Source organism: Microsporum canis, genomic scaffold (assembly GCF_000151145.1).
Source record: "Microsporum canis CBS 113480 supercont1.2 genomic scaffold, whole genome shotgun sequence".
NCBI lineage: Eukaryota > Fungi > Ascomycota > Eurotiomycetes > Onygenales > Arthrodermataceae > Microsporum > Microsporum canis.
The window spans coordinates 1,678,904-1,698,271 of record NW_003299168.1 but is presented as its reverse complement, the minus strand read 5'-3'; the positions used below and the strand labels follow the sequence as shown (position 1 = coordinate 1,698,271).

The 19,368-nt window shown below is 45.2% G+C and overlaps 5 protein-coding genes across 5 annotated transcripts; 1 reads left to right on the top strand and 4 right to left on the bottom strand.

The window, feature by feature from the left end:
- Positions 1-1,485: 1,485 nt before the first annotated feature.
- MCYG_02077 (Cu Zn superoxide dismutase) lies at positions 1,486-2,336 on the bottom strand (the record flags this gene model as incomplete). Its single annotated transcript, XM_002849097.1, has 5 exons — positions 1,486-1,508; positions 1,559-1,655; positions 1,717-1,868; positions 1,956-2,135; positions 2,324-2,336. 5 exons carry the CDS (start codon positions 2,334-2,336, stop codon positions 1,486-1,488), a joined length of 465 nt encoding a protein of 154 aa, XP_002849143.1.
- Positions 2,337-3,047: 711 nt separating this feature from the next.
- MCYG_02076 (transaldolase) lies at positions 3,048-4,500 on the bottom strand (the record flags this gene model as incomplete). Its single annotated transcript, XM_002849096.1, has 7 exons — positions 3,048-3,290; positions 3,366-3,749; positions 3,811-3,975; positions 4,029-4,147; positions 4,252-4,263; positions 4,364-4,382; positions 4,445-4,500. The coding sequence occupies 7 exons, from the start codon at positions 4,481-4,483 to the stop codon at positions 3,048-3,050; spliced, it is 981 nt and encodes a 326-aa protein (XP_002849142.1).
- Positions 4,501-5,205: 705 nt separating this feature from the next.
- MCYG_02075 (phosphotransferase family protein) lies at positions 5,206-7,035 on the bottom strand (the record flags this gene model as incomplete). The annotated part of the gene is made up of 5 exons (XM_002849095.1): positions 5,206-5,264; positions 5,372-5,453; positions 5,667-6,476; positions 6,511-6,789; positions 6,829-7,035. 5 exons carry the CDS (start codon positions 7,033-7,035, stop codon positions 5,206-5,208), a joined length of 1,437 nt encoding a protein of 478 aa, XP_002849141.1.
- A 3,110-nt stretch (positions 7,036-10,145) lies between these two features.
- MCYG_02074 (LysM domain-containing protein) lies at positions 10,146-10,818 on the top strand (the record flags this gene model as incomplete). The annotated part of the gene is made up of 2 exons (XM_002849094.1): positions 10,146-10,473; positions 10,538-10,818. 2 exons carry the CDS (start codon positions 10,146-10,148, stop codon positions 10,816-10,818), a joined length of 609 nt encoding a protein of 202 aa, XP_002849140.1.
- A 221-nt stretch (positions 10,819-11,039) lies between these two features.
- Positions 11,040-19,049, bottom strand: MCYG_02073 (beige/BEACH domain-containing protein; the record flags this gene model as incomplete). Its single annotated transcript, XM_002849093.1, has 8 exons — positions 11,040-11,234; positions 11,310-11,522; positions 11,590-11,895; positions 11,961-12,121; positions 12,182-15,520; positions 15,613-16,069; positions 16,133-16,503; positions 16,565-19,049. The coding sequence occupies 8 exons, from the start codon at positions 19,047-19,049 to the stop codon at positions 11,040-11,042; spliced, it is 7,527 nt and encodes a 2,508-aa protein (XP_002849139.1).
- Between the last annotated feature and the right edge of the window lie 319 nt (positions 19,050-19,368).

Here is a 19,368-nt window from a genome sequence, read left to right as displayed (position 1 = left end):
TCAAAAAAGCAAGTGCGGGAAATGGTCTCGAAGTTGCCCAGCGAACGCTCGAGCTTATATTCATGCCTAGACCAGCTTGGGACCAATTCGTGGCCTCGCTGTTCAAAAACCCAAACTCGGCAGCCCAAGAGGCTGGACCAAAAAAAAAAATAAAAATAAAACAAAATAAAAACAAAACAAAAAAGCCTTTTAAACCGCGTGCAATGCAGATATTGGCGTGACAAGAGAGAAGACCGCGTTCTCCGTTGTGGAGCCTGGGGAAGATTTGAAATAAAAACCCTTTGATGCCTTCCAATCGACGTGAGTTTGATGGCAAATTAAGGGAAATAAGCGCGGGGCTCGGGAGCAAGGGGACGCCGAGGTTCGGTTTTTTATGAGTGGAAACAATGCCCATTACATATGTAGTCTTCTTGCTTCCGCCCCGTTCTTGGTTCTTGTGGCGGTTGAGGCTGGTTTAATTCAATATTCGGAATGACCATGCGATTGGGCCATGCTGCTCCTAGGCGAGCTGACTACCATTTCAATATGCCGGCTCAACGTTCTGCTTATTCATGTGACGCTGCTGGCTGCTTCAACCCCGTAACTTCTCCGTGACCAGAGCAGAGTACGGAGTATTTGTACCGCAGTTCGTATTCCCATCCATGGTATAAATTAATATAAGTACCTTGCTGAATACTTAGTACGCCAGGATGGTTTGCAAGAAGCCGGTGCCGAAAGCTCCGGCTGCTTGAGCTGAGAATCCTTCTCGTCTCTGGAAACGAGTCGCCACGATTAACCAAGACGAGAGGGAACAATATGATTAAGGCTAGGAAAACGGCGAGCGTTGTGAGCTATCTGATATGATTTCATATGCATGTGCATGGACGTCGATCCCACCTCGGACTATTCAAGGGGCGCAACTCACAGAACTCGAAACTCGCAAGGGACGAAGCTAAGCCATAGCTGTCAGGAACAGGAAACTTCAATGAGCCAAATTAAAGCTGATACTGATGGCAGATGGGGTTTTGAAGATGGAAACGAGGAAGACATGAAGTTGAAGTTGAAGAGAAAAGAAAGGAAGAAATTGAGGTTTTTGCACCTGATTTCCCAAACAGGAAGAAGTTCGTCCAGATCGGGTAATTGACAACATCCACATATCGTTTTACCCTTTTTGATACAAAACTAGCTGTTTGGTGGCCAGCCAGGGACGATGGCATAAAATCGCCATCGTAGATCCATTGGTGGGCGATGGAGTCTTTCTGGCACAGAGGAGCTATGCATCTACAAGGCTATCAATATTATCATGGCTGTGGCTCTAGACTGGCTCCTTGGGACTGTCCTGTCGACTTCATTAAGGACTACTTGGGCTGTCATATCATTCATTAATTATATACTATCTGATTTGACACGAAAATATGCTTGATTTTCTCCATCTCCCCAAGGTTCGTCACCTTTTGCCTGATTAGGATGCGCATCGAGAAAGTGTTTCTGCTATGCAAGGAGTATCTATGCAGCGATACCAATGACGCCTAGACGGGTTAGTAATGTTCGACTTTGACACTCTAGGAGATAAACATACCACAGGCGGGGCGGGGGCCAGCATTGCCAGTCTTTGTGGACTCCTCGTTTCCGCCCTGACCTAGATCGTCGGTACCTGCGTGGCAGACAATGGTACGCTAGATGCCATGTTAGTTAGCCGTTATACTATGTTCATAAGAGGAAAAAGGGCAGACATACGCCAACAACGCTATGTTCACCGATCAGCTTGATGAGCTTGTCTTCGGTGGATCCGACCGCGTTACCCTGTTCATCAGTGGTGATGTTGCCCAGGTCTCCAACGTGGCGAATCTCATCGGTAGGAGCTCCGTGGGTCTTGCCAAAGGGGTTGTCTAAAAGCGTACTTAGCACATCCTGGCGTATACATAATGCATATATATTTTATATACACATAATATCATATGTATGTAGGTACATACAGTGAGGGCCGGCGGAAGTGCAGCCGTTGGTGTTGTCACCGAACTGGTGGATGTGGAAACCACGCTTAGCGTTGGGATCATGGCCAGTGATGTTCCATGAGATGACGGTGGGCGAAGACTCAGTCTCCTGCTCGAAGGTGACGGTGCCCTTGACATTGGAGTCACCACGCACGACAGCAACTATAAAACCGGGGAGGGTCAGCAAGCAGAACCTAAGATATTTATAGTCTTGCCCCTTCCTCCACTCCAGATCTACCTTGATAGGCGAGAGACTGATACTGTAGCAACAGCACACAGAGGGAGAGAGTTGGCTGTGCCATGCTCAAATTCTCTCACCAAGCCGACAGGGATCGAGAAAACTAGCTTACCTGCTTTGACCATTGTGGATGATTTCTTTGCGTTGTTCTGCTTTAATGTTTTAAGTAGTTGATTGTACAGCTGACTGGCTGGTGATAGATGGATAAAGAGAGCAGACGGGGAGAAGAAGAGATGAAGTCGAGAGCAAAAAGAAGAAGCAAATGCCTTGTTTCTCCTCGTAAGCAGAGCCGACCCCGATGGTGGGGGGGCAAGCAAAGCGCGGAAGTTGGAAATGTAAACATCCCGGCTTGTCCTTTTCTTGTGCTCTTACTACGTCCCTTTTTTTCCATTCTCTATAGTACATACACAGCAATTGTTCGACTTTATATATATATCCATCTCCTCATGCTATTATTTCTTCGTCTTCTCTTCATATATTTTTTTTTCTTCGTCCTCAACTTTTTTCTCTTCTCCATCTTTGCGATGACGTAATATGACGGACTTTTACCCCTCGTGATGACTAATACAGAAAGACCCACCACGTGACTAACTTTTTCCCGAGATTTCCGAAGTTTGGTTGACATTTTATATTGTTCATTTCTATCAAGGGATTTCATAGATACATATGTTGGGGTTTTAACGACGGAACGCAAACACAGGGTTTCATTATCATCGTCGCAGTCTCATCTCATTCTGTCGTACCTGCGTACGATTGAAATAGAGGAAAAAGGACTTAGAAAAAAGAAAAGGAAAGAAGATGCCAATTTAGAAGTAGCTATTACTTGCTTTTCTCACCTATGCGGAGGCCTGGATCTTCTCCTTGATGATAGCCTTGAGGGTGACGGCATCGGCAGCAAACTTGGAGATACCTTCTCGGAGCTTCTCGACGGCCATCTGCTCCTCATTGAAGTCGAAGCGGAAGAGGGCCTCGTTCTTCAGGTAGCTGCGCTTGGGGATGTCAAGACCAGCTGCACCGGCAGGGTCGAGCTTCTTGGGCACGGCGGCGGTAGACTCGTATAGCTCCTCGAGGAGGTTAGGCTAGTAGCTTTATTAGTATTATAATTCTCAGACAGAACTGTTCAAATCATTTTCAGAGAAGGGCAAAGCACATACGGAGATGGTCAGGTAGTCGCATCCAGCAAGCTCGGTGATTTCACCAATGTTTCTGAACGAAGCACCCATGACGATGGTCTTGTAGCCGTGCTTCTTGTAGTAGTTGAAGATGCTCTGCACGCTCTTCACGCCTGGGTCCTCGTCGGAGGAGTACTCTCGCTTCATGGCAGCCTTGTACCAGTCGAGGATCCGGCCAACGAAGGGAGAGATGAGGTAGGCACCAGCTTCGGCGGCGGCAATGGCCTGGACGAGAGAGAACATGAGGGTCAAGTTGCAGTTGATGCCGTGCTGAGATTGTAGGATGTGTGCGGCCTGGATACCTTCCCAGGTAGAAGCGACCTTGATCAAGATTCTGTCCTTCTTGATGCCGACGGACTCGTAGAGCTGTACCACGTTAGTATTAGTCTAGACACACTTCCATCATATATACATAGCTTAAACGTACCTCGATGATGCGGAGAGCCTTGTTGACGGAGGCTTGAGTGTCGAAGGAGTAGCGGGCATCAACTTCGGTAGAGACCTTTCCAGGAATGATGGCGAGGATCTCCTTTCCGAACTCGACGAGTAGTCGGTCCAGAGCAGCGTCGACTTGTGCATCGATGTCAGAGCCCTACCGGAGCTGTCAGCCATAGTCTCTTATTACGGTGAGACATCCCAACGCACGTTCTGCTTGCCATAAGCAATGGCAGCATCCATCAACTTGGCGTATTCTGGCTTCTTGGAAGCGGCAAGAATCAGAGAAGGGTTGGTGGTAGCATCTTGGGGCTTATATTTGCCGATAGCTATCGGTTGAGACCCACGTTAGCAACGGAAGTCCCGGACTCAGCGTCGACAGACGGCATCATGCTGTATCTTCATAGTGCATAGTCTCGATAGCTATACTTACTTGCAAAGTCACCTATATCAGCCCGACAGCTTCACGTTAGCTCATATACCTTTATCAACCCGAACGAGACCCCTCATCCCGCAGTTTCATCAACACTCCGTCAGAGTCTTACCGGAGTCGCAAACGACGGTCTACCCCATCATCAGCTCGTGTCCCCAGGGGGCGATATTTCAAGAAAGGCACCCAAACTTACCGTGCCAGAGGCCTTCAATTGATCAAGAGAGGTAGACATCTTTGTAAAACAACGTAATAGTGCTATCGATTCTTTATCGTGGAAGGCGTTGGAGTCAATTCAGCAGATCAGATCGGCCTGTTCTTCAAGGATGAAGATGGGGAGAGAAACGGCTGCTAATAAATGGTTGAGTGAAGGAGTTGTTCCGTTTGATAACTTGTCGAGCGGGCGTCGGTGGTTCATATAAACCCACGTTCGATGGTGGCGAGCCTTTTTTGGTTGGATAAGCAGAAGTCAGTTTCATGATCTTCCCTGACGGTTTTCGTGTTGAGGTACCACTTGGGCATAACCCCGAAACTCGGTTGGGCTTCCCTCAGCGTGTAATTATTAATATTGGATTTAATTACTGGTACGAAAGGTACTTCACGAACTCATATTGTTTTGACTATTAAGATAGTTGCCAAAGTAACCGCTTAACGATGTTTTGCCGTCTTCGAGATCCAGCACACCACTTTAGCTCTGATCGATTTAGCCGGCTGGAATTAGCAGCAGCGATAAGAAGCTCCGTTTCTGCTTTTGACAATTTACTCTTTATTTCTTCCGTTCCTAGCAAGGCCCTCAACGCCTCTTGGTACGCTATCGCCTGGTCTCTAGGTACGGTGCTACAGTCGAGACCGATAATAATACTACCACTCTGAGGGCTGTCCACCCATCCTGGAACACTATCAAGCGATTCACGGGCAGTAGTAACTAAGGATCGATGCAAAACTTTCGCGAGCCTTTTATTCATTTGCCTTATCACTCATGATGGCGGTAGGTTCGAGGGTTGGTTGATATGCCTCTATATAATGTTAGTACTTAGGAGTAATTTGGCCTAATGGCGGGGCTATGCAACTCACTGAGCGCTTGAGTTTAGGATTCAAGTTTCTTGTTTCTTGGAAATCTCACGTATTGGAGAGATATAATGATGACAGAACCAGGAGAGAATCATATTGGAGAGCCCCCTTTTATAAAGAAGTCTCGTCTGATTCTAACCACCCATGAGTGGTGATCAACCATGAGTCATAATCTATACTATAAGGTGCATGCCAAGTTTGTGATCAAACAGGTTTGCTTAGGCATATAGACTGATATAACTGTGATATAATGCTCAAAATTATATCAAAAGGAGGTCTTCAATAGGATAGTAGTCATTAAAGTCCTCCCCGTTGTTCTCAATTAACTGCGACATCTTGAATCTTACAAGTTCATTCATCTCTTCCCTCTGCTCCTCCGATAGGAGCCGTATACGGTCGTCAAGGGATGTAAATGGTCCAAAGTATTTATTGTCAATAAAAGTCCAATATATTTCATCAAACATGGAGCTACGCCGGGCGGCTAGGCATACCCAGAATAGCCCAGTCTCCATGGAGTGTTCCATTCTTGGGGAGAGGCGTTGTCCCTCCGAAAGGGTCTGCTGCTCGATCATTTTGTCCTCACTCTCCTTTAGTGCTTCTAGGAATAATCGAAAGCATGGGGTATAGCGGTCTAGGAATTGATTAAAGTCGGATTCCCAGCCCTCCGGGCTTATGAGTAATAGCCACCAGGGAGCTACATGGGAGAATTCAGCCGGTGCAACGTACGTAAACTCCCAGTCGATAGCTCCGGAAACACAAAATTTTTCAACATCAATAAGAACATTCGAAGGGCGGAAGTCATCACAGTATAGCTTGAAAGGCCCTTTGTCAAGATTGGTTGAAACATCGCTGACCACCTTTTGAAACAGGTAACGAGCTGCGAATTTCTTCCTGCAATCATCCTCATCCTTAACAGCATTATTCTTTTGTAATCGTAGGTGGGATATCTGTTCTAGGGCGAGAGACTTGAAGTAGCCCGTAGCTGTGGTGAACGTGCGCGTAGGAAAATTACTTTCGTGTATATTTGCAGACAGCATCAGCTCGTTCATGTTAAACGTGAGAGGTCGGCCAGTAACATTGAAGCCCTCTTCGCTCTTCTCCAATACCCCGATGGTGTGAAATTCAGGCTTTGAAAGTTCAAGGACAAAAATAGCCATCTCACGATAAGCCCTCTTCGCTCTTCTCCAATACCCCGATGGTGTGAAATTCAGGCTTTGAAAGTTCAAGGACAAGAATAGCCATCTCACGATAAGCCCTCTTTAGACTCCGGTCACTTAACTGAGCATTTAAAACCGGACTCCCTTCTTTGGAACGATTTTTGAGGAGCTCAGATAGAGGTACTCCTTCGACAAAGGGCATAACAATGTATGGACCTGACCAGCAGGTGCCGGAACCCAAAACCTCAGGGACAGGTATGGAAGTGTTTTGACGCAGGTAGTTCATCACAGCAACTTCCTGCCTCGCCTTCTCCTAGCGAAGTATAGCTTTCCCAAGGGCAGCAAAACGAACGACTAGGTGGAACCCATCTTCATATCGGACGCGGTAACATATATTGAAGGCGCCGCTTTTCCATCGACAAGCAGACCGGGGGTTTCCAGGACGATGCTGGTAAGCAATTTGCATGGATAAGATCTCGGGAGTCTTGCTTAAGAAGAGCTTCAGCCAGGCAGCGAACTTTTGTTCCTGCTTCTGGCTAACAATGCGGTCAAATTCCATTATTAGTTACTGGTAATAGTGGTTTGAGAAGCTGAGGAGAGTCAGAATCTCGAATTGTGAGAGGTTAATTGCGCCTTTTTTTGTATTTGTCAAACTTCAACATCTGCCTAGTATTAGTGTGGGCTCACTCCTTTTAGTGTAGTGGCAGATTCTGATAGTATTTAAGGCCAAATACTGATTATATTACGTGAATGTTAACCAGGCCCCTTAAAGCCAAACATTAAAATGTCGAATGTTGTACTTAGTCAGCTTACGTGCTCTGCCTCATCCCTGTAGTTACGTAGGCTCAACAAGCTCACGAATATAACTCATTTTGCACCTCTGTATGCTATCTTGTGCATTCAATCAACTATCATTTGCTGCTCCTGCTTATGTTGGGTATATAACTGGTCGTCAACATATCTGACCGTTATATGCACTGTATCCGCATCAAGATACTTTGCGTGGGGATCTAGTATGCTCACACTTATACCATAAGTCAATAACAAAAGAGTATATACCAGAAATAAGGACTGCAAATGTAAAGAAGTGTTTTGTGGCGTCTGCCACTTTCCAAATGCCTCCGCCTCTACCCTGGAGGCTGCTGGCTTTCCCCAGAATACGTTTACCATATGAGATAATTGATGTTGATCCCCCAATTTACTTGTCTTCACCATCGAACAAATGTTGAGACAGCGGTGAGGTACTTAGTTCCTACTATTTGCGCATTTACTAAGAGTTAGCTACATATATGAATAGTCGGGCCAGGAAAGCTTAGAGATATAATAAAAATTAATAGTGTATTGAATAGAAACTTGTGTCTTAGAATTATGGAAAGATTATAGCCAGGCTTGTCCTTTACCTTACCCTCCGAAGAATCCTTAAAGGATGGCAATGGCCCTAAGACTGAAATTTAATATGGTGAATATTCATCTGTGATCAGACAGAAGTGGATAGCAAGCACTTACCTATAAATCACCCTCCAACAGATGGATTCCCGAGAGTGACTAGGTCTAATCAGAGTGCTAACCACCACACTTCCCTCTGGCCCCTCTGGAGCTGGTACAAACATTTCTGTCAAGTGCCCGAGCGCTAGGCTTATATATACGACAAAAGAAAAGATTAAAGGATCGAAAAACATTATATATCTAAAAATTTCTTTTCATAGGCTCCAGATACTATTAGCCATGTAGTCAGTAGGTCTAAGGGTCTGTTGGGCTTGAGCGTGTTGAAAGCATACATACGACATAAGCCTTGACAATAGCGGCCCAAATCAAGGCGGCTGGACCTGTGTTTATGTGTCAAACGAGCCACCTGAAAGAGTGGTACTACACGTTTCGCCAAATATGTATATCCCGGCACTCTGTAGTTAGGGGCTCATTGTATATCCGCATAATAAAATTTTCGAAATCCGCTGGGCCGTAAGGCCTCTCACCCTAGTGCTGTTACACTCTGCTATACCCTTCCACGCAGTATCACAGTCTAATCTGTGCTATCATTCTGACGGAGTCAGCATGTGAGACCATTCAATGACAGGATCACAGCAACCGAACTTAGTCCAATATCCGTTTCGATCGCCTATTTCGTATAGGTCATCCTCATTCCTAATATACTTCACAAAATCAAGCCATCTAACTGGTCAGGGGTATCGCTGTCGGTTCCCAATAAGCAACCCATTGAGTATTATCGTACACGAGTATATTACTGTTATTAGACAGATTGATATAATGCGTGTTGATTCGGCTTAAGCTTTGTAGAATTTCGTAGATCTCCGTACCAGCAATGTATCTACTAGTGCCAGTGCATACTCTCTTTGCCTCGTTTGGCGTTAGGGGAGTCCCAATATAGAAACAATTTGATATATAGTAGCCTGATTCTGCTGTAGTATAGATCATCTGCAACTCGTCATAATAATAACAATTTTATTAGAGGGCACGCCTATTTTCGTGGCCTTTTTCATACGTTAGTTTAGGCGCAAAACAATACTATGGTGGAATAGATTGAGGGTATATCGTACTCACTACAGTTAAAGCACTAGTTGTCTCATTAAGATTAATATTACTGCGGAGACATATTCCAGAAGAACACATAACCTATGAGAACGGGTCCTAGGCATCCCACTGATAGGAGTTAATACTGAGTGGCTTCCTTTGTTTGGGGGCCGAGGAAGTGGGCTTTCGTACCTGGCCATTTAGATCATAGATCATATAAATTTTACCTACTTGGCCGGTGGGGGGCTCCTTCGGATATCAATACGAAGTAGAAGCCGCGATAGAGACTATTTTTCCGCAAAGCAAATGTTAGAACTAGGTTGGTTAACGAATTACAGTAGAATATCTGTCAAATATAACCATTCTCTCTACCGCCACTCAGTGCGGGCTCGCGTTTTTGGCCGAATGGCAGATTCTGACACTATTCTAGCAAGTCGAGCCACGCGCCGCTTATAACTATAGATACCCATGTAACGTGTAGAGTTTCCTCTCCCTCTCTCCCATTTTCTTTTTGGCCCCCTCCCACAAACTATCATCAATCGCTCGATCAATTCAACATGGCTTATCTCTCCCACGGACTAAATTATCTTAGCTATGGCTCTTGCTGGCTAGTTGTGGGTTTGAGCGGGCAAATAAAGTGGTATATTTAAATGCTGGTAATCAACGGGGATCGCTGGAAATGGAGACCGTACATATACATGCTACATATGTACATGATATTACCTGCATAAGTCTAACTTCTCCATGCATATTTAGCTTAAAATTACCCCTTAAAATAAGCGCGTCAAGGACAAGGTTTTTAACTCAAGGTGTCGGCCGGGCCGCCGTCTTGGCTTTTGGGTCCAGACCCAGCCCCCTGGTTCTTGATGCCTGGGATAGCATGTAAATATATAGTTATGTGGATATCAAGCATATATATTATATTAACATGTAAGCGAGATGTCCAGTTCTAAGCGTGTTGCTCCGTGTATGGTTACATTAAGATAACAGGCCCTATCGGAGGGAGATAATACTTCAGAGGCGAGAATCTACCGGCCTTCCTAACTATATATATCTGTACTCTGCCCATGAATACGTGTGAGTTGAAGTAGAGCAGTACCACCTTTCCAAGCACCTCCAAAAAAATCGAATTCACACAATATGCAGCACATCTCCTTCATCATCCTGGCGTTGCTCCCGAAGCTGCTCCTCGCCAGTGTACTCCGTACACTAGATACCCTTGAAACGACAACGACCTCAGAAACCTCTACCACCCCAACAATTTCTCCAACGAAGACCACTATCACTACTTCTATGGGAACGACGACAACAACTCCGGCCGGCCCTCCCTCACCTACGCTGCCTAACCTCGCAAAGGATTGTGATAACTTCCATTTGGTCGCTTCTGGGGATAGCTGCTACACCGTCCAAACAAAGTATGGCATCAGTGCAGACCAATTGATGATGTGGAATCCTTCTCTAAACACTGGTATATATTCAACTCTCTTCTTTTTTAACTATAAAATGGACACCGGGCTAATATCATCTAATAGAGTGCAGTAACCTTTGGCTAGGCTATTATGCCTGCGTTCACGTTCCTGGTGCTACGACATCGGTGCCTACGCCCACACCTACACCCAAGGGCCCACAGCCCCAGATGCCGGGTATCGTGGACAACTGCGAAAAGTTCTATCTTATTAAGGATGGTGATAGCTGCTATACCATTAACCAGGCTACAAGCACCACGCTAGAGCAGCTCCGCTCCTGGAACAAGAATATCAACGAGGACTGTAGCAACATATGGCTCGGTTACTATGTCTGTGTTGGTGTATAAAACATTTATAAAAGCGATAGACCCTGATCAGCCCTTTGTTTTCGTTGATATTTTGATTTACTATCTTAGGGTGATCTCCAACCATCTAATATCTATCAATACTTGTATATATATATATATATGCAGGGTAGAGAAATCATAATCACTATTGACAGTCATCAGTATCGTGATAATTTATAAATATAAATTGGCATAAAACCAATTGTACAAGCCTTACTCCTCTAATGGCGCTGCACACAATTCCACTCATAAACTTGCCCCGATTCATCGCCCGTATATACTACATGTGACAGCGGAAGGACACAGGTAATTCCTGCGAGGGTCGCTGCTCCATCGCCACGAGACGTGTTAACGTGATGTAACTGGCGAATAAGATCCAATTCAAACACCCCGTCTCTGATGCATTTGCTCCATACCTATATTAATAGAGAGTCAGCAACTGATATGAATATCAGAGGATGAGAAGGAATTCATCTAAGGGGCTTACTAACATTTACCAGGCCTTTTCGATGACCAGTAAAAAACAGTTCGAGCTCTAGCCATTCGTTGCCAACCCCTTCGTAGAAAGCACATGACAGGACATTATCGTCCGACTGTTCACAAACAGCCCTTTCTAGAAGAAGGGTGCCGTTTAAAGTGAAGAGGCTTACTAGATTGCCACGACAAACTGCAATATTTCCAGTTGCATCATTGATACGAGCACACTACGGAGGAAAAAGGTGTCAGTTACAAGGAGGTAGTGAACCAACAACCCAGGGGCATTTGTCTTACATTTACCGTTGGCCCGGAAGATAATTCCCTTATGAATTCTAATCTGTTGAGATCCCATAGCATGACTTTACCGTCTTTAGAAGCTGATAAAATTGTGCTAAATGACCTTGACACGGCAAGGATGGTTACTGGCGATCGATGCCCAAAGAGTGATGCTTTAGGAAGGAGGTCAACCGATCGAGATGTTGATGTAAACGACCAGACAGCTATCGTGCAATCAGTGCCAGCGGTAATCAGAGTCTGTGAATCGGCAAATAGAGCACAAGAGAGCTGGCCAATGTGGACATGCTCGAAGTGGCCAATTAACTATAAAGGGTGATGATTTAGCATTGTAAATTAATTGCATGGTGGCACACTGAGGTGTACAATACCTTTCTTGATTCAGCGGCATAAAAGCGGACGCTGCCATCAGAGAATCCCCATTCCATGTATTTATCATATGCTGGAGGGATGTTAAGTCGAAATGCCGCCGCACAAAGGAGGCGGTCTTGCTTGACTGAAAATGACAGAGAAGATACTCTTTCTTGAATGTCTAGTAACAGATTCGGATTAGAAATATATATTAAGAGAGAGGGAGCGAACATCGTCTCACCTAGCAGAGTAAATGGAAGGTGGGTTAATGAGTCCGCGGAGGTGTCCAGGCGATTAGGTTTATGTAGGGTATCTTCACGGCTGGGGTGATGTTTATGGAATACCTGGTGGGGAGTCTGTCCAAAATTATGTATAATCCCTATTGTTGCTAGCCTCTCCATGGGGTCTTCGATACTGTCAAGATCCTTGGCTCCACGATAAGACAAATGGTGGAAAACATTGACGGCCTCAAGGGCTGCTTCACCTCGTTGTTTAGCACCAAAAATTAAATCAATCCATTGATGTAGATTGCGGGTAACGTATGGGCTCTCGAGCGCTTCGCGATGTTTAGCTATAAATATCTTTGGGTCCCCTTTTGCCCAGGGAGGAAGTTCTACAGAATCAATGGTTTGACCTGTACTTTGTCGTACTCCGAAGTCATAGTTATTTGAATTTGACAAGAATTCCGGCAAGTAAAAAAATTCAGGGATTAGTTCTCTCACATCGGTCATATTCACTCGTGATGCTGAGTTCCATGCATCAGGGATCGAAAAGAATAGACGGTCGGCGTGGTCAAATGTTCCACCCTGCAGTAGAAGGTAGGATTTGACAAATGGCTGGAGTCGAATTAGGTAGGAACATACAATCATGGCAGAAGAGTAGTGAGTCCCATAATGGAATGGTGGAGCGTTCTCATCTCCCATTTCTGCAAAGGATTGATATCTGCTTCTGAAATCAGCCTCACGGGATATAGTCTGACACCCCATCGGCTTCGAAAGGTCTCGGAAAGTCCTTGGGTTTGTGAGGTCAAGTTCCTCGCTAGTATAATCGGCGAGAATCCATGGAAACACCGGATATTGAGTCAAGTCATTGAAGGTTCGGCCAGCTAGAGTATTGACAAGCATTAGATAATGGAAATTTGACATCTCCCCCTTCAGCCATTTTCGTGTCGCTGGGTGAGAGGGCATCTGGCTAAAGACATTGACAAATTTTGACCCGAAAAACTGGGAACTATTCCCTTCACTGCGTAGAGTTTCAAAGCGCCATGAGTCTTCTGGTAAGTTGCTGTTTCCATGTATCTGCGGCGCCCGAGACGTAAGCTCATTGTATAATTCGTTGCGTAGCTTGGCAGATATGAGTGTAAGTAAATAACTACGCCCATCAGAAAAGAAAATTTCCAAAGCCACGTCACGAAAGAGGAATTGGCGCTTCGATACGCTAATAACATCAGCCCAAATCCAGCTTCTCGATCGATGGGCTCCATTATTATGTTTCCGGTCATCAGACTCCCGACCAGAGATCACGCGTACATAAGGGTCTCGTTCTTCTGGATGCGCTTGTGACACATGAACGATCTCGCAATCAGAGCGTTGGAAGAAGTTATCCATTATATAGAGGTTAGTTTTTCCCAGAATCAGAAGTCCTTCACAGGCCTCAAGCCCAATTATGCGGGAGATATTGCAAACATATTGTACCTGATCTCCTCTCTGAAGATTTTTCATGACTTTGCGGTTTTTATCTTCGTACGGGTCGTTGCCTGTTGGCTCATCTATGAGTTCAAAACTATCTTCGGTAGCGGATTTCCCTTCGGACTCATTATCGAGAGACTCAGTATCAACTGGCTCAGGTACTATAGTGGGGGGTGAAAGTGCAACCATATCACCATCAGAAGCAGCACGGGCTCTGACATTCACCTTAATATCAGGGGTGTCACTAGTAGCTCTTATTTTTGGCTGGTAGTCTTGTTTCCCAGCCGAATCATCTGGTGTAACTCGCAGCCGCATCCTACTGCGCCCTTCTGTCTGATCTAAACGCCACTTATGTTTTGTTTGCGTCGCAAGAAAGCCGTTTTCACGCCTCAAGTTTGAATATATTCGAGAAAATGCGGAAGCCATAAAATTGAAATCGTCCTGCTGGTCTTGGATTGCTCGCTGGTGTTTTAAACCCTCAGAAACAGATATGTTCGCTGTCCAGTGTCCGAACGTAATATCGTGTTTACGTAGAACTTCTTCGTTCAATGACTCTGTCTGGGACCACTGTTTTAATTTGTCTTTCCTTTTAGATGCTCGTGAGCGCGCAGTTTCCTGGGTTTTGCTATTTTCATCACGGACAAAACTTTCCCAGCCCTTGCTCAGGGCACCAAAGAAAAAGCAATCAAGGTCATCACGTTGATCATCAATCCAATGGAGGAAACTATCGTCGTCCATTCCCATAAGTTTCTGAAATCCTAACGAAAGGCGCCTATGAAGCGAAGGGGTAGCTTGACCTAGTATAGCAGAGGTCTCTGATGGTTTCTGAACGAGAGTGATTCTCCACAGCCCAGCTGCTGCCACACGCACGTCCTCTTTCTCTGTCACAATTTTGGAATATAGTAAATAGTAGATTAGTTGGAGTTGGTCATTTGGAGATTCCTCATTTGATAAGAGAACTGTTTGCCAATACGCCAGCCGTTGCAAAAAAGAATATGCGTTTTGACCTTCCGCCGCGGAAAGTCGTAGGAGAACGGTCCGAAACACGGTCGAACGAATGCTCGAAATCGTTTGGCTACAAAGTCGAACACTTTTCAAAGATGCAACTTCTGGTTCCTGTAAGTACTCAAGGATAGGGCCAATGAAGTTCAATGTAGCCATTGCTCCATCGATGAACCAGCCTCCATAAACGGCCTCAGCCACCTGTGAAAGTAGTCGAGACAGGTTGTTTAGTACACGAGGCTCAAGCAGCACTTTAGTATCTTTGGAGATCTTTGTTTCTAGATGTGTAAGAAGGTTTCGAAGAATCCAGGACTCGAAATATATTTGATGTTCCACAAATCCTGGAGGAATTCTGACAAATAGTAGTAATCCCGGAAACTCCTTGCGTCCAAATAGCTGATCTGTGTAAACTGCCAGGAGAATACCGAGTATATCGTTGGCTATAGGGTTAGTTGGGCGGGGACTTGCTGCGTCAGACGAAGGTGCGACAATTTGCTGCAACCGGGCAGACGAGGGGGAATATTTGGATTTATCTGAAGAGACTAGGACAAACGGCGATGAACAACGAGGCTCATCACTATTATCCTGCATATCCGTACCCTTTACTGTGCTGGTACGTACTATCGGTCTCGCACCCTGAAGCGGTTGAATGGGTACTGTTTCTCCACCAAATCTGAGCCCGTCTGAATTAGATTCTAGTTCAAAACCCGCATTAACTATATCGGAACCGACTACTACAGGGTATAAAGCCCGAAGGAGTTCATCAACATAGTTAGATGTCACTGCGAAATCCCGAAAATTTTGAGACTTTCCATAGATATAAGCGAAGAAACCAACGACTGATTTTAAGAGTTCAGTGTTCGATGGTACATTTCCCGGAATGGTAACATCTACGTACTTTAGTTAGCTTAAGAGGAATAAACAAGGAATCCAGGACAACCGGACATATGCATAATTAGCTAAATAGGAGAGGAAAACAAACCTGATCGCAAAGTGCTACTCTCCGAATCTGCTCTTGGGCGCACCAGATATATGCTGTCATCATCATCAGCATGGATAGAGGGAGAACTACCTCTAGGTACCACGGTCGCCTTCAGTCCAAGCTGGAGCATACCGGCAAGAACTGGCAGGACTTCTGGAAATGATACTTTAAGGTTCTCAGGAGATGAAAGCAACCGTTGAAGGTCCGATGCATTGGCGTTCTTATCCAAATTTATTTGGCCTGGATCCAGGCCAAATAATATCGAGAAGCATATTGGCCACAATGGAGCTAAGTTCCACCATCGTTTTAGTCGATGCCGCATTACCACAAATCCACCTGTCTTCTCCGCAAACTTTTTGGTGTAAGCAGTGCCATGGACAATGAATAGACGGGATAAAATCCTTGTGACCAGTATCACCACGTCCGGATTGTCTTCTGACAACAGGTATAACAGCCACTATAGGGGAAAAAAGGATAAGTTTTAAATTGCCATTTAGCATAGGTGAGAGTAAGGACATACCTTATTTGTAACTGTCCTGGCAAATTTTTGGATGCTAATTGTATCTTCACTGTTACAGAAGACCTCAGTAAATACCCGCAGGATTTCTACCCCTATTTGTTCTTTTGAAACGTAGATCGAGGCGAGATCAGGCTGTAAATGGCCTGGACGCCGAAATCGAAGGTCTAGCCGGGTGTTTTTATTTTTATTTGGCTTGCTCATTGGCTGCTTTACTGAATGTATTGAGAATGTGATGAAGAGCGATACAGAACGAAGAACTTCAGCAGTCATACATGCGTTCACCAGACTCTTGAAGGCAGAAACGTAAAGCTTTAAAGTTGCTGTAGCGAAAGCTTCAGCCTTCAGAGCCTCTATAAGCCTTTTAATGACACCTATATATAGGTTAGCATACCTTTCCTATGCTATGAGTAGGGCCGAGAACGAAAAACATACGCATTCTAGACAACCGCTTTGAGTTGAACCTATGGTAATGACTGTCTGTACAGAAAGTTCGAAACTGGGAATAGTAGATTTCCAGTAAAGGTAGGTCAGCCTGCCTCCATATGTCCAGGTCTATTAGCAAGATCCGGTAGGCCAGTGGGTTTATTATCAAGGATTTCTTTGGGTTCTCGAAATCATATCCCACAAATCTTAAAACAGGTATCAGAAGTTCCATTGCTACCTCGTTTCGTTCCTGTGCAGTGTGGCACACTGCAGTTGTCTTCATAGGTGAATTTTGGACAGGAGATGCAAACCCAAGCTTTTCGCGTAAAAGCATGGCAAGTATACCGTAGCCATTTTCCTTTTCCATGGCTTCACTATTTCTCCAGTTGTCCTGCACTGCCTCAAAGAGTAGTTCCAAGGCAAGACGAAGGGACTCGCCGGTAGTTGCTGCTTCAACTAAGCTAAGATGAACGCCTGCACAGCCACCAATTCTCCAGCTTAAATCATCTAAGGATTGGGGAATTATAACAACAGGGTCTCCGACAAGTACTGCAACACCGTGTGGTTGTGTTAAAGCTTCGTTGATTGCAGGAACGGCTCCGTTAATAACCACAGTATTACCCTTAACCTTGACAAGTTGGGTTAAGGTTTTGCCTGCATTTCTTGAGAGTGATTTTACCAATTGCGATTCATCAATATTATTGGTATCATCGTCATCTAGGACTGAGGTAGGTGATATATTGAGTAAGACGGAGCTCTCAGGAATCAAAATACTACCTTTCTGTCTTATGACTGAAACAATATCGGATTGGTCTTCTTTGCCTGCGTGGAGATTCTCATTGCGTAAATTCAAGGTCGCAGACGCCCTATAGGTCTGGAAGGAGCCAAGACAATCCTGGAAATTACCATAATATCTCGGCCCAAGATGACACAGGACAGCAATGAGATCATCATTGAACGCTTCATCAAACAGGATTGCGGAGGCAAGTGACCATTTCGAGAACGAGACTCCTTTCCCAACCCGAACAGCTAGATCCCGAGGGGTACCTAAAAATGTTTGTATCGGAGGAGCCTTCTGGCCAGGACGAGTCCTTGGTACAACGGGGTATTCTGCTTTGAGTTGTTCTGCAAACTCACCATTTACAAAGAGAAGCGCACGCGATGATGATAATGTTTTAGGCCGCTTATGCACAATGCAAATATGGTACCATCGACCTGGTAGGAATGTTGTGGCTTTGAAACGGACGCTAGGCCTGATACCCCTAATTGAGGTCTGTAAGATAAGGTTGTGAGTGTCCTTTTCAAGGTAGACAAGAACGAAGCATGTCTGTGTTGCATCAAAGGCACCAAACAAGGTGGTATGAGTGTTCGGTTCAAAATTGTCAACTCGTGCCCAGAGAGTTAGAGTATAACCACTAGAACTAATAGATGGAAACGGTTTCCCTAGGCTTGGCAATTCGATTGAGCTGTATCCATGTGATGAAAGGTCGAAATGCACATGAGGAGGACCCTTTGAAGATTTTAATGCATCTAACAGGAACCTGGAAACCTGAGGTACTTTCTGGGCCTTTTGATAAAGCTGAACAGCATCCTGTAGGGTATTAACCCCATGTTGGCATAATATGGCGGCCAGTTTGGAGTAAGCTTCTAACTCGTCCTTAGGCCTTCCGGAGACCGTGACAAGGGTTAGTAGGGGAGAAAGGATTCCTGTGGAGTGTAGAGCAAGACAGTTCCTTTGGGATAAAGACGCAAGCCGAGTAAGACACAGTGGTACCGATAGCCGGAGGATTGGATAATTCTCCGGATCAGAGGTCTGATCAAGCCATAAGCGCAATAATGGACTGAAAAGCTCTGGATTCTCTACGACCTCTCCACTTCCCAGTGTGTGGTTAACAATCTCAGATAGCGTAAGCAAGGTATTTGACCCAGAGATTTCTGCTCTCTTTTTGACAGTGGTAAAGAACTGCGACATAGTTTCTTGTCCCAAGCCTGCGGCCAAAAGGCCTCCATAGAAGAGCTCCACGTCCTGAGAGGTATTCAGTTTGACAGCTAGGCCAGAGAGAATCCGTTCACACGCCGCAATTCCGGCCCCATTGTCTCCTTTGACGAAATACCGTTTGTTTCCAGGGTCATCTTTCAGACTTTCTGCAATTATACCCAAAGAATCTTTAACAATGGACAAAAGCAGTTTCCTATCAGCATCCCCTATCGTTTCTGGTTTGTATAGATCTGCCAAACACTCCAAGAACCCTAAGACACTTTCGAACCCTCTTAGCTGACGAAACAAGCTCTTTACTTCCTTCGGCTGGTGATCATCGATAAGCGTATGGCGTATAAAAAGGAGATGCTCGGTCGCTCCTGATGCCTCTTCGATCGACTTCGGAGAGCTGTGGCAGCAACTGGCTAGTTTGTCAATTGCCGGCAGAAGTTTTGGGATCAGTCTTTCTGACGAGGCGGATGATGTCTCTCTCGAGCGAGTTTGCGCGCCGCTCATCTTGGCCTGGTATGCAGTGTATGATATCTGTTGCTATCAATCATAATATCATCGCGTGCTTCAACCCAGACATCATGTTATATATATTAGTTTCGAGGATAAGACGATTCCTGTGCCGGAAGAAAGGAGACACTGAATCGGAAAACGATTATTTATCCCATCAGTAGTGCCATTTATTCAAAGGAAGGGCAGGGAGGCGTCTTCAAAATAGTCCATACTTGAGGGAGGACGTCGCCCTCGACATCCCATCGAAGGTCTTTCCTTCACTCATCGCGGCGAAACATATCACGTGATTATCGCGGAGTTTAACGCTTTTCTT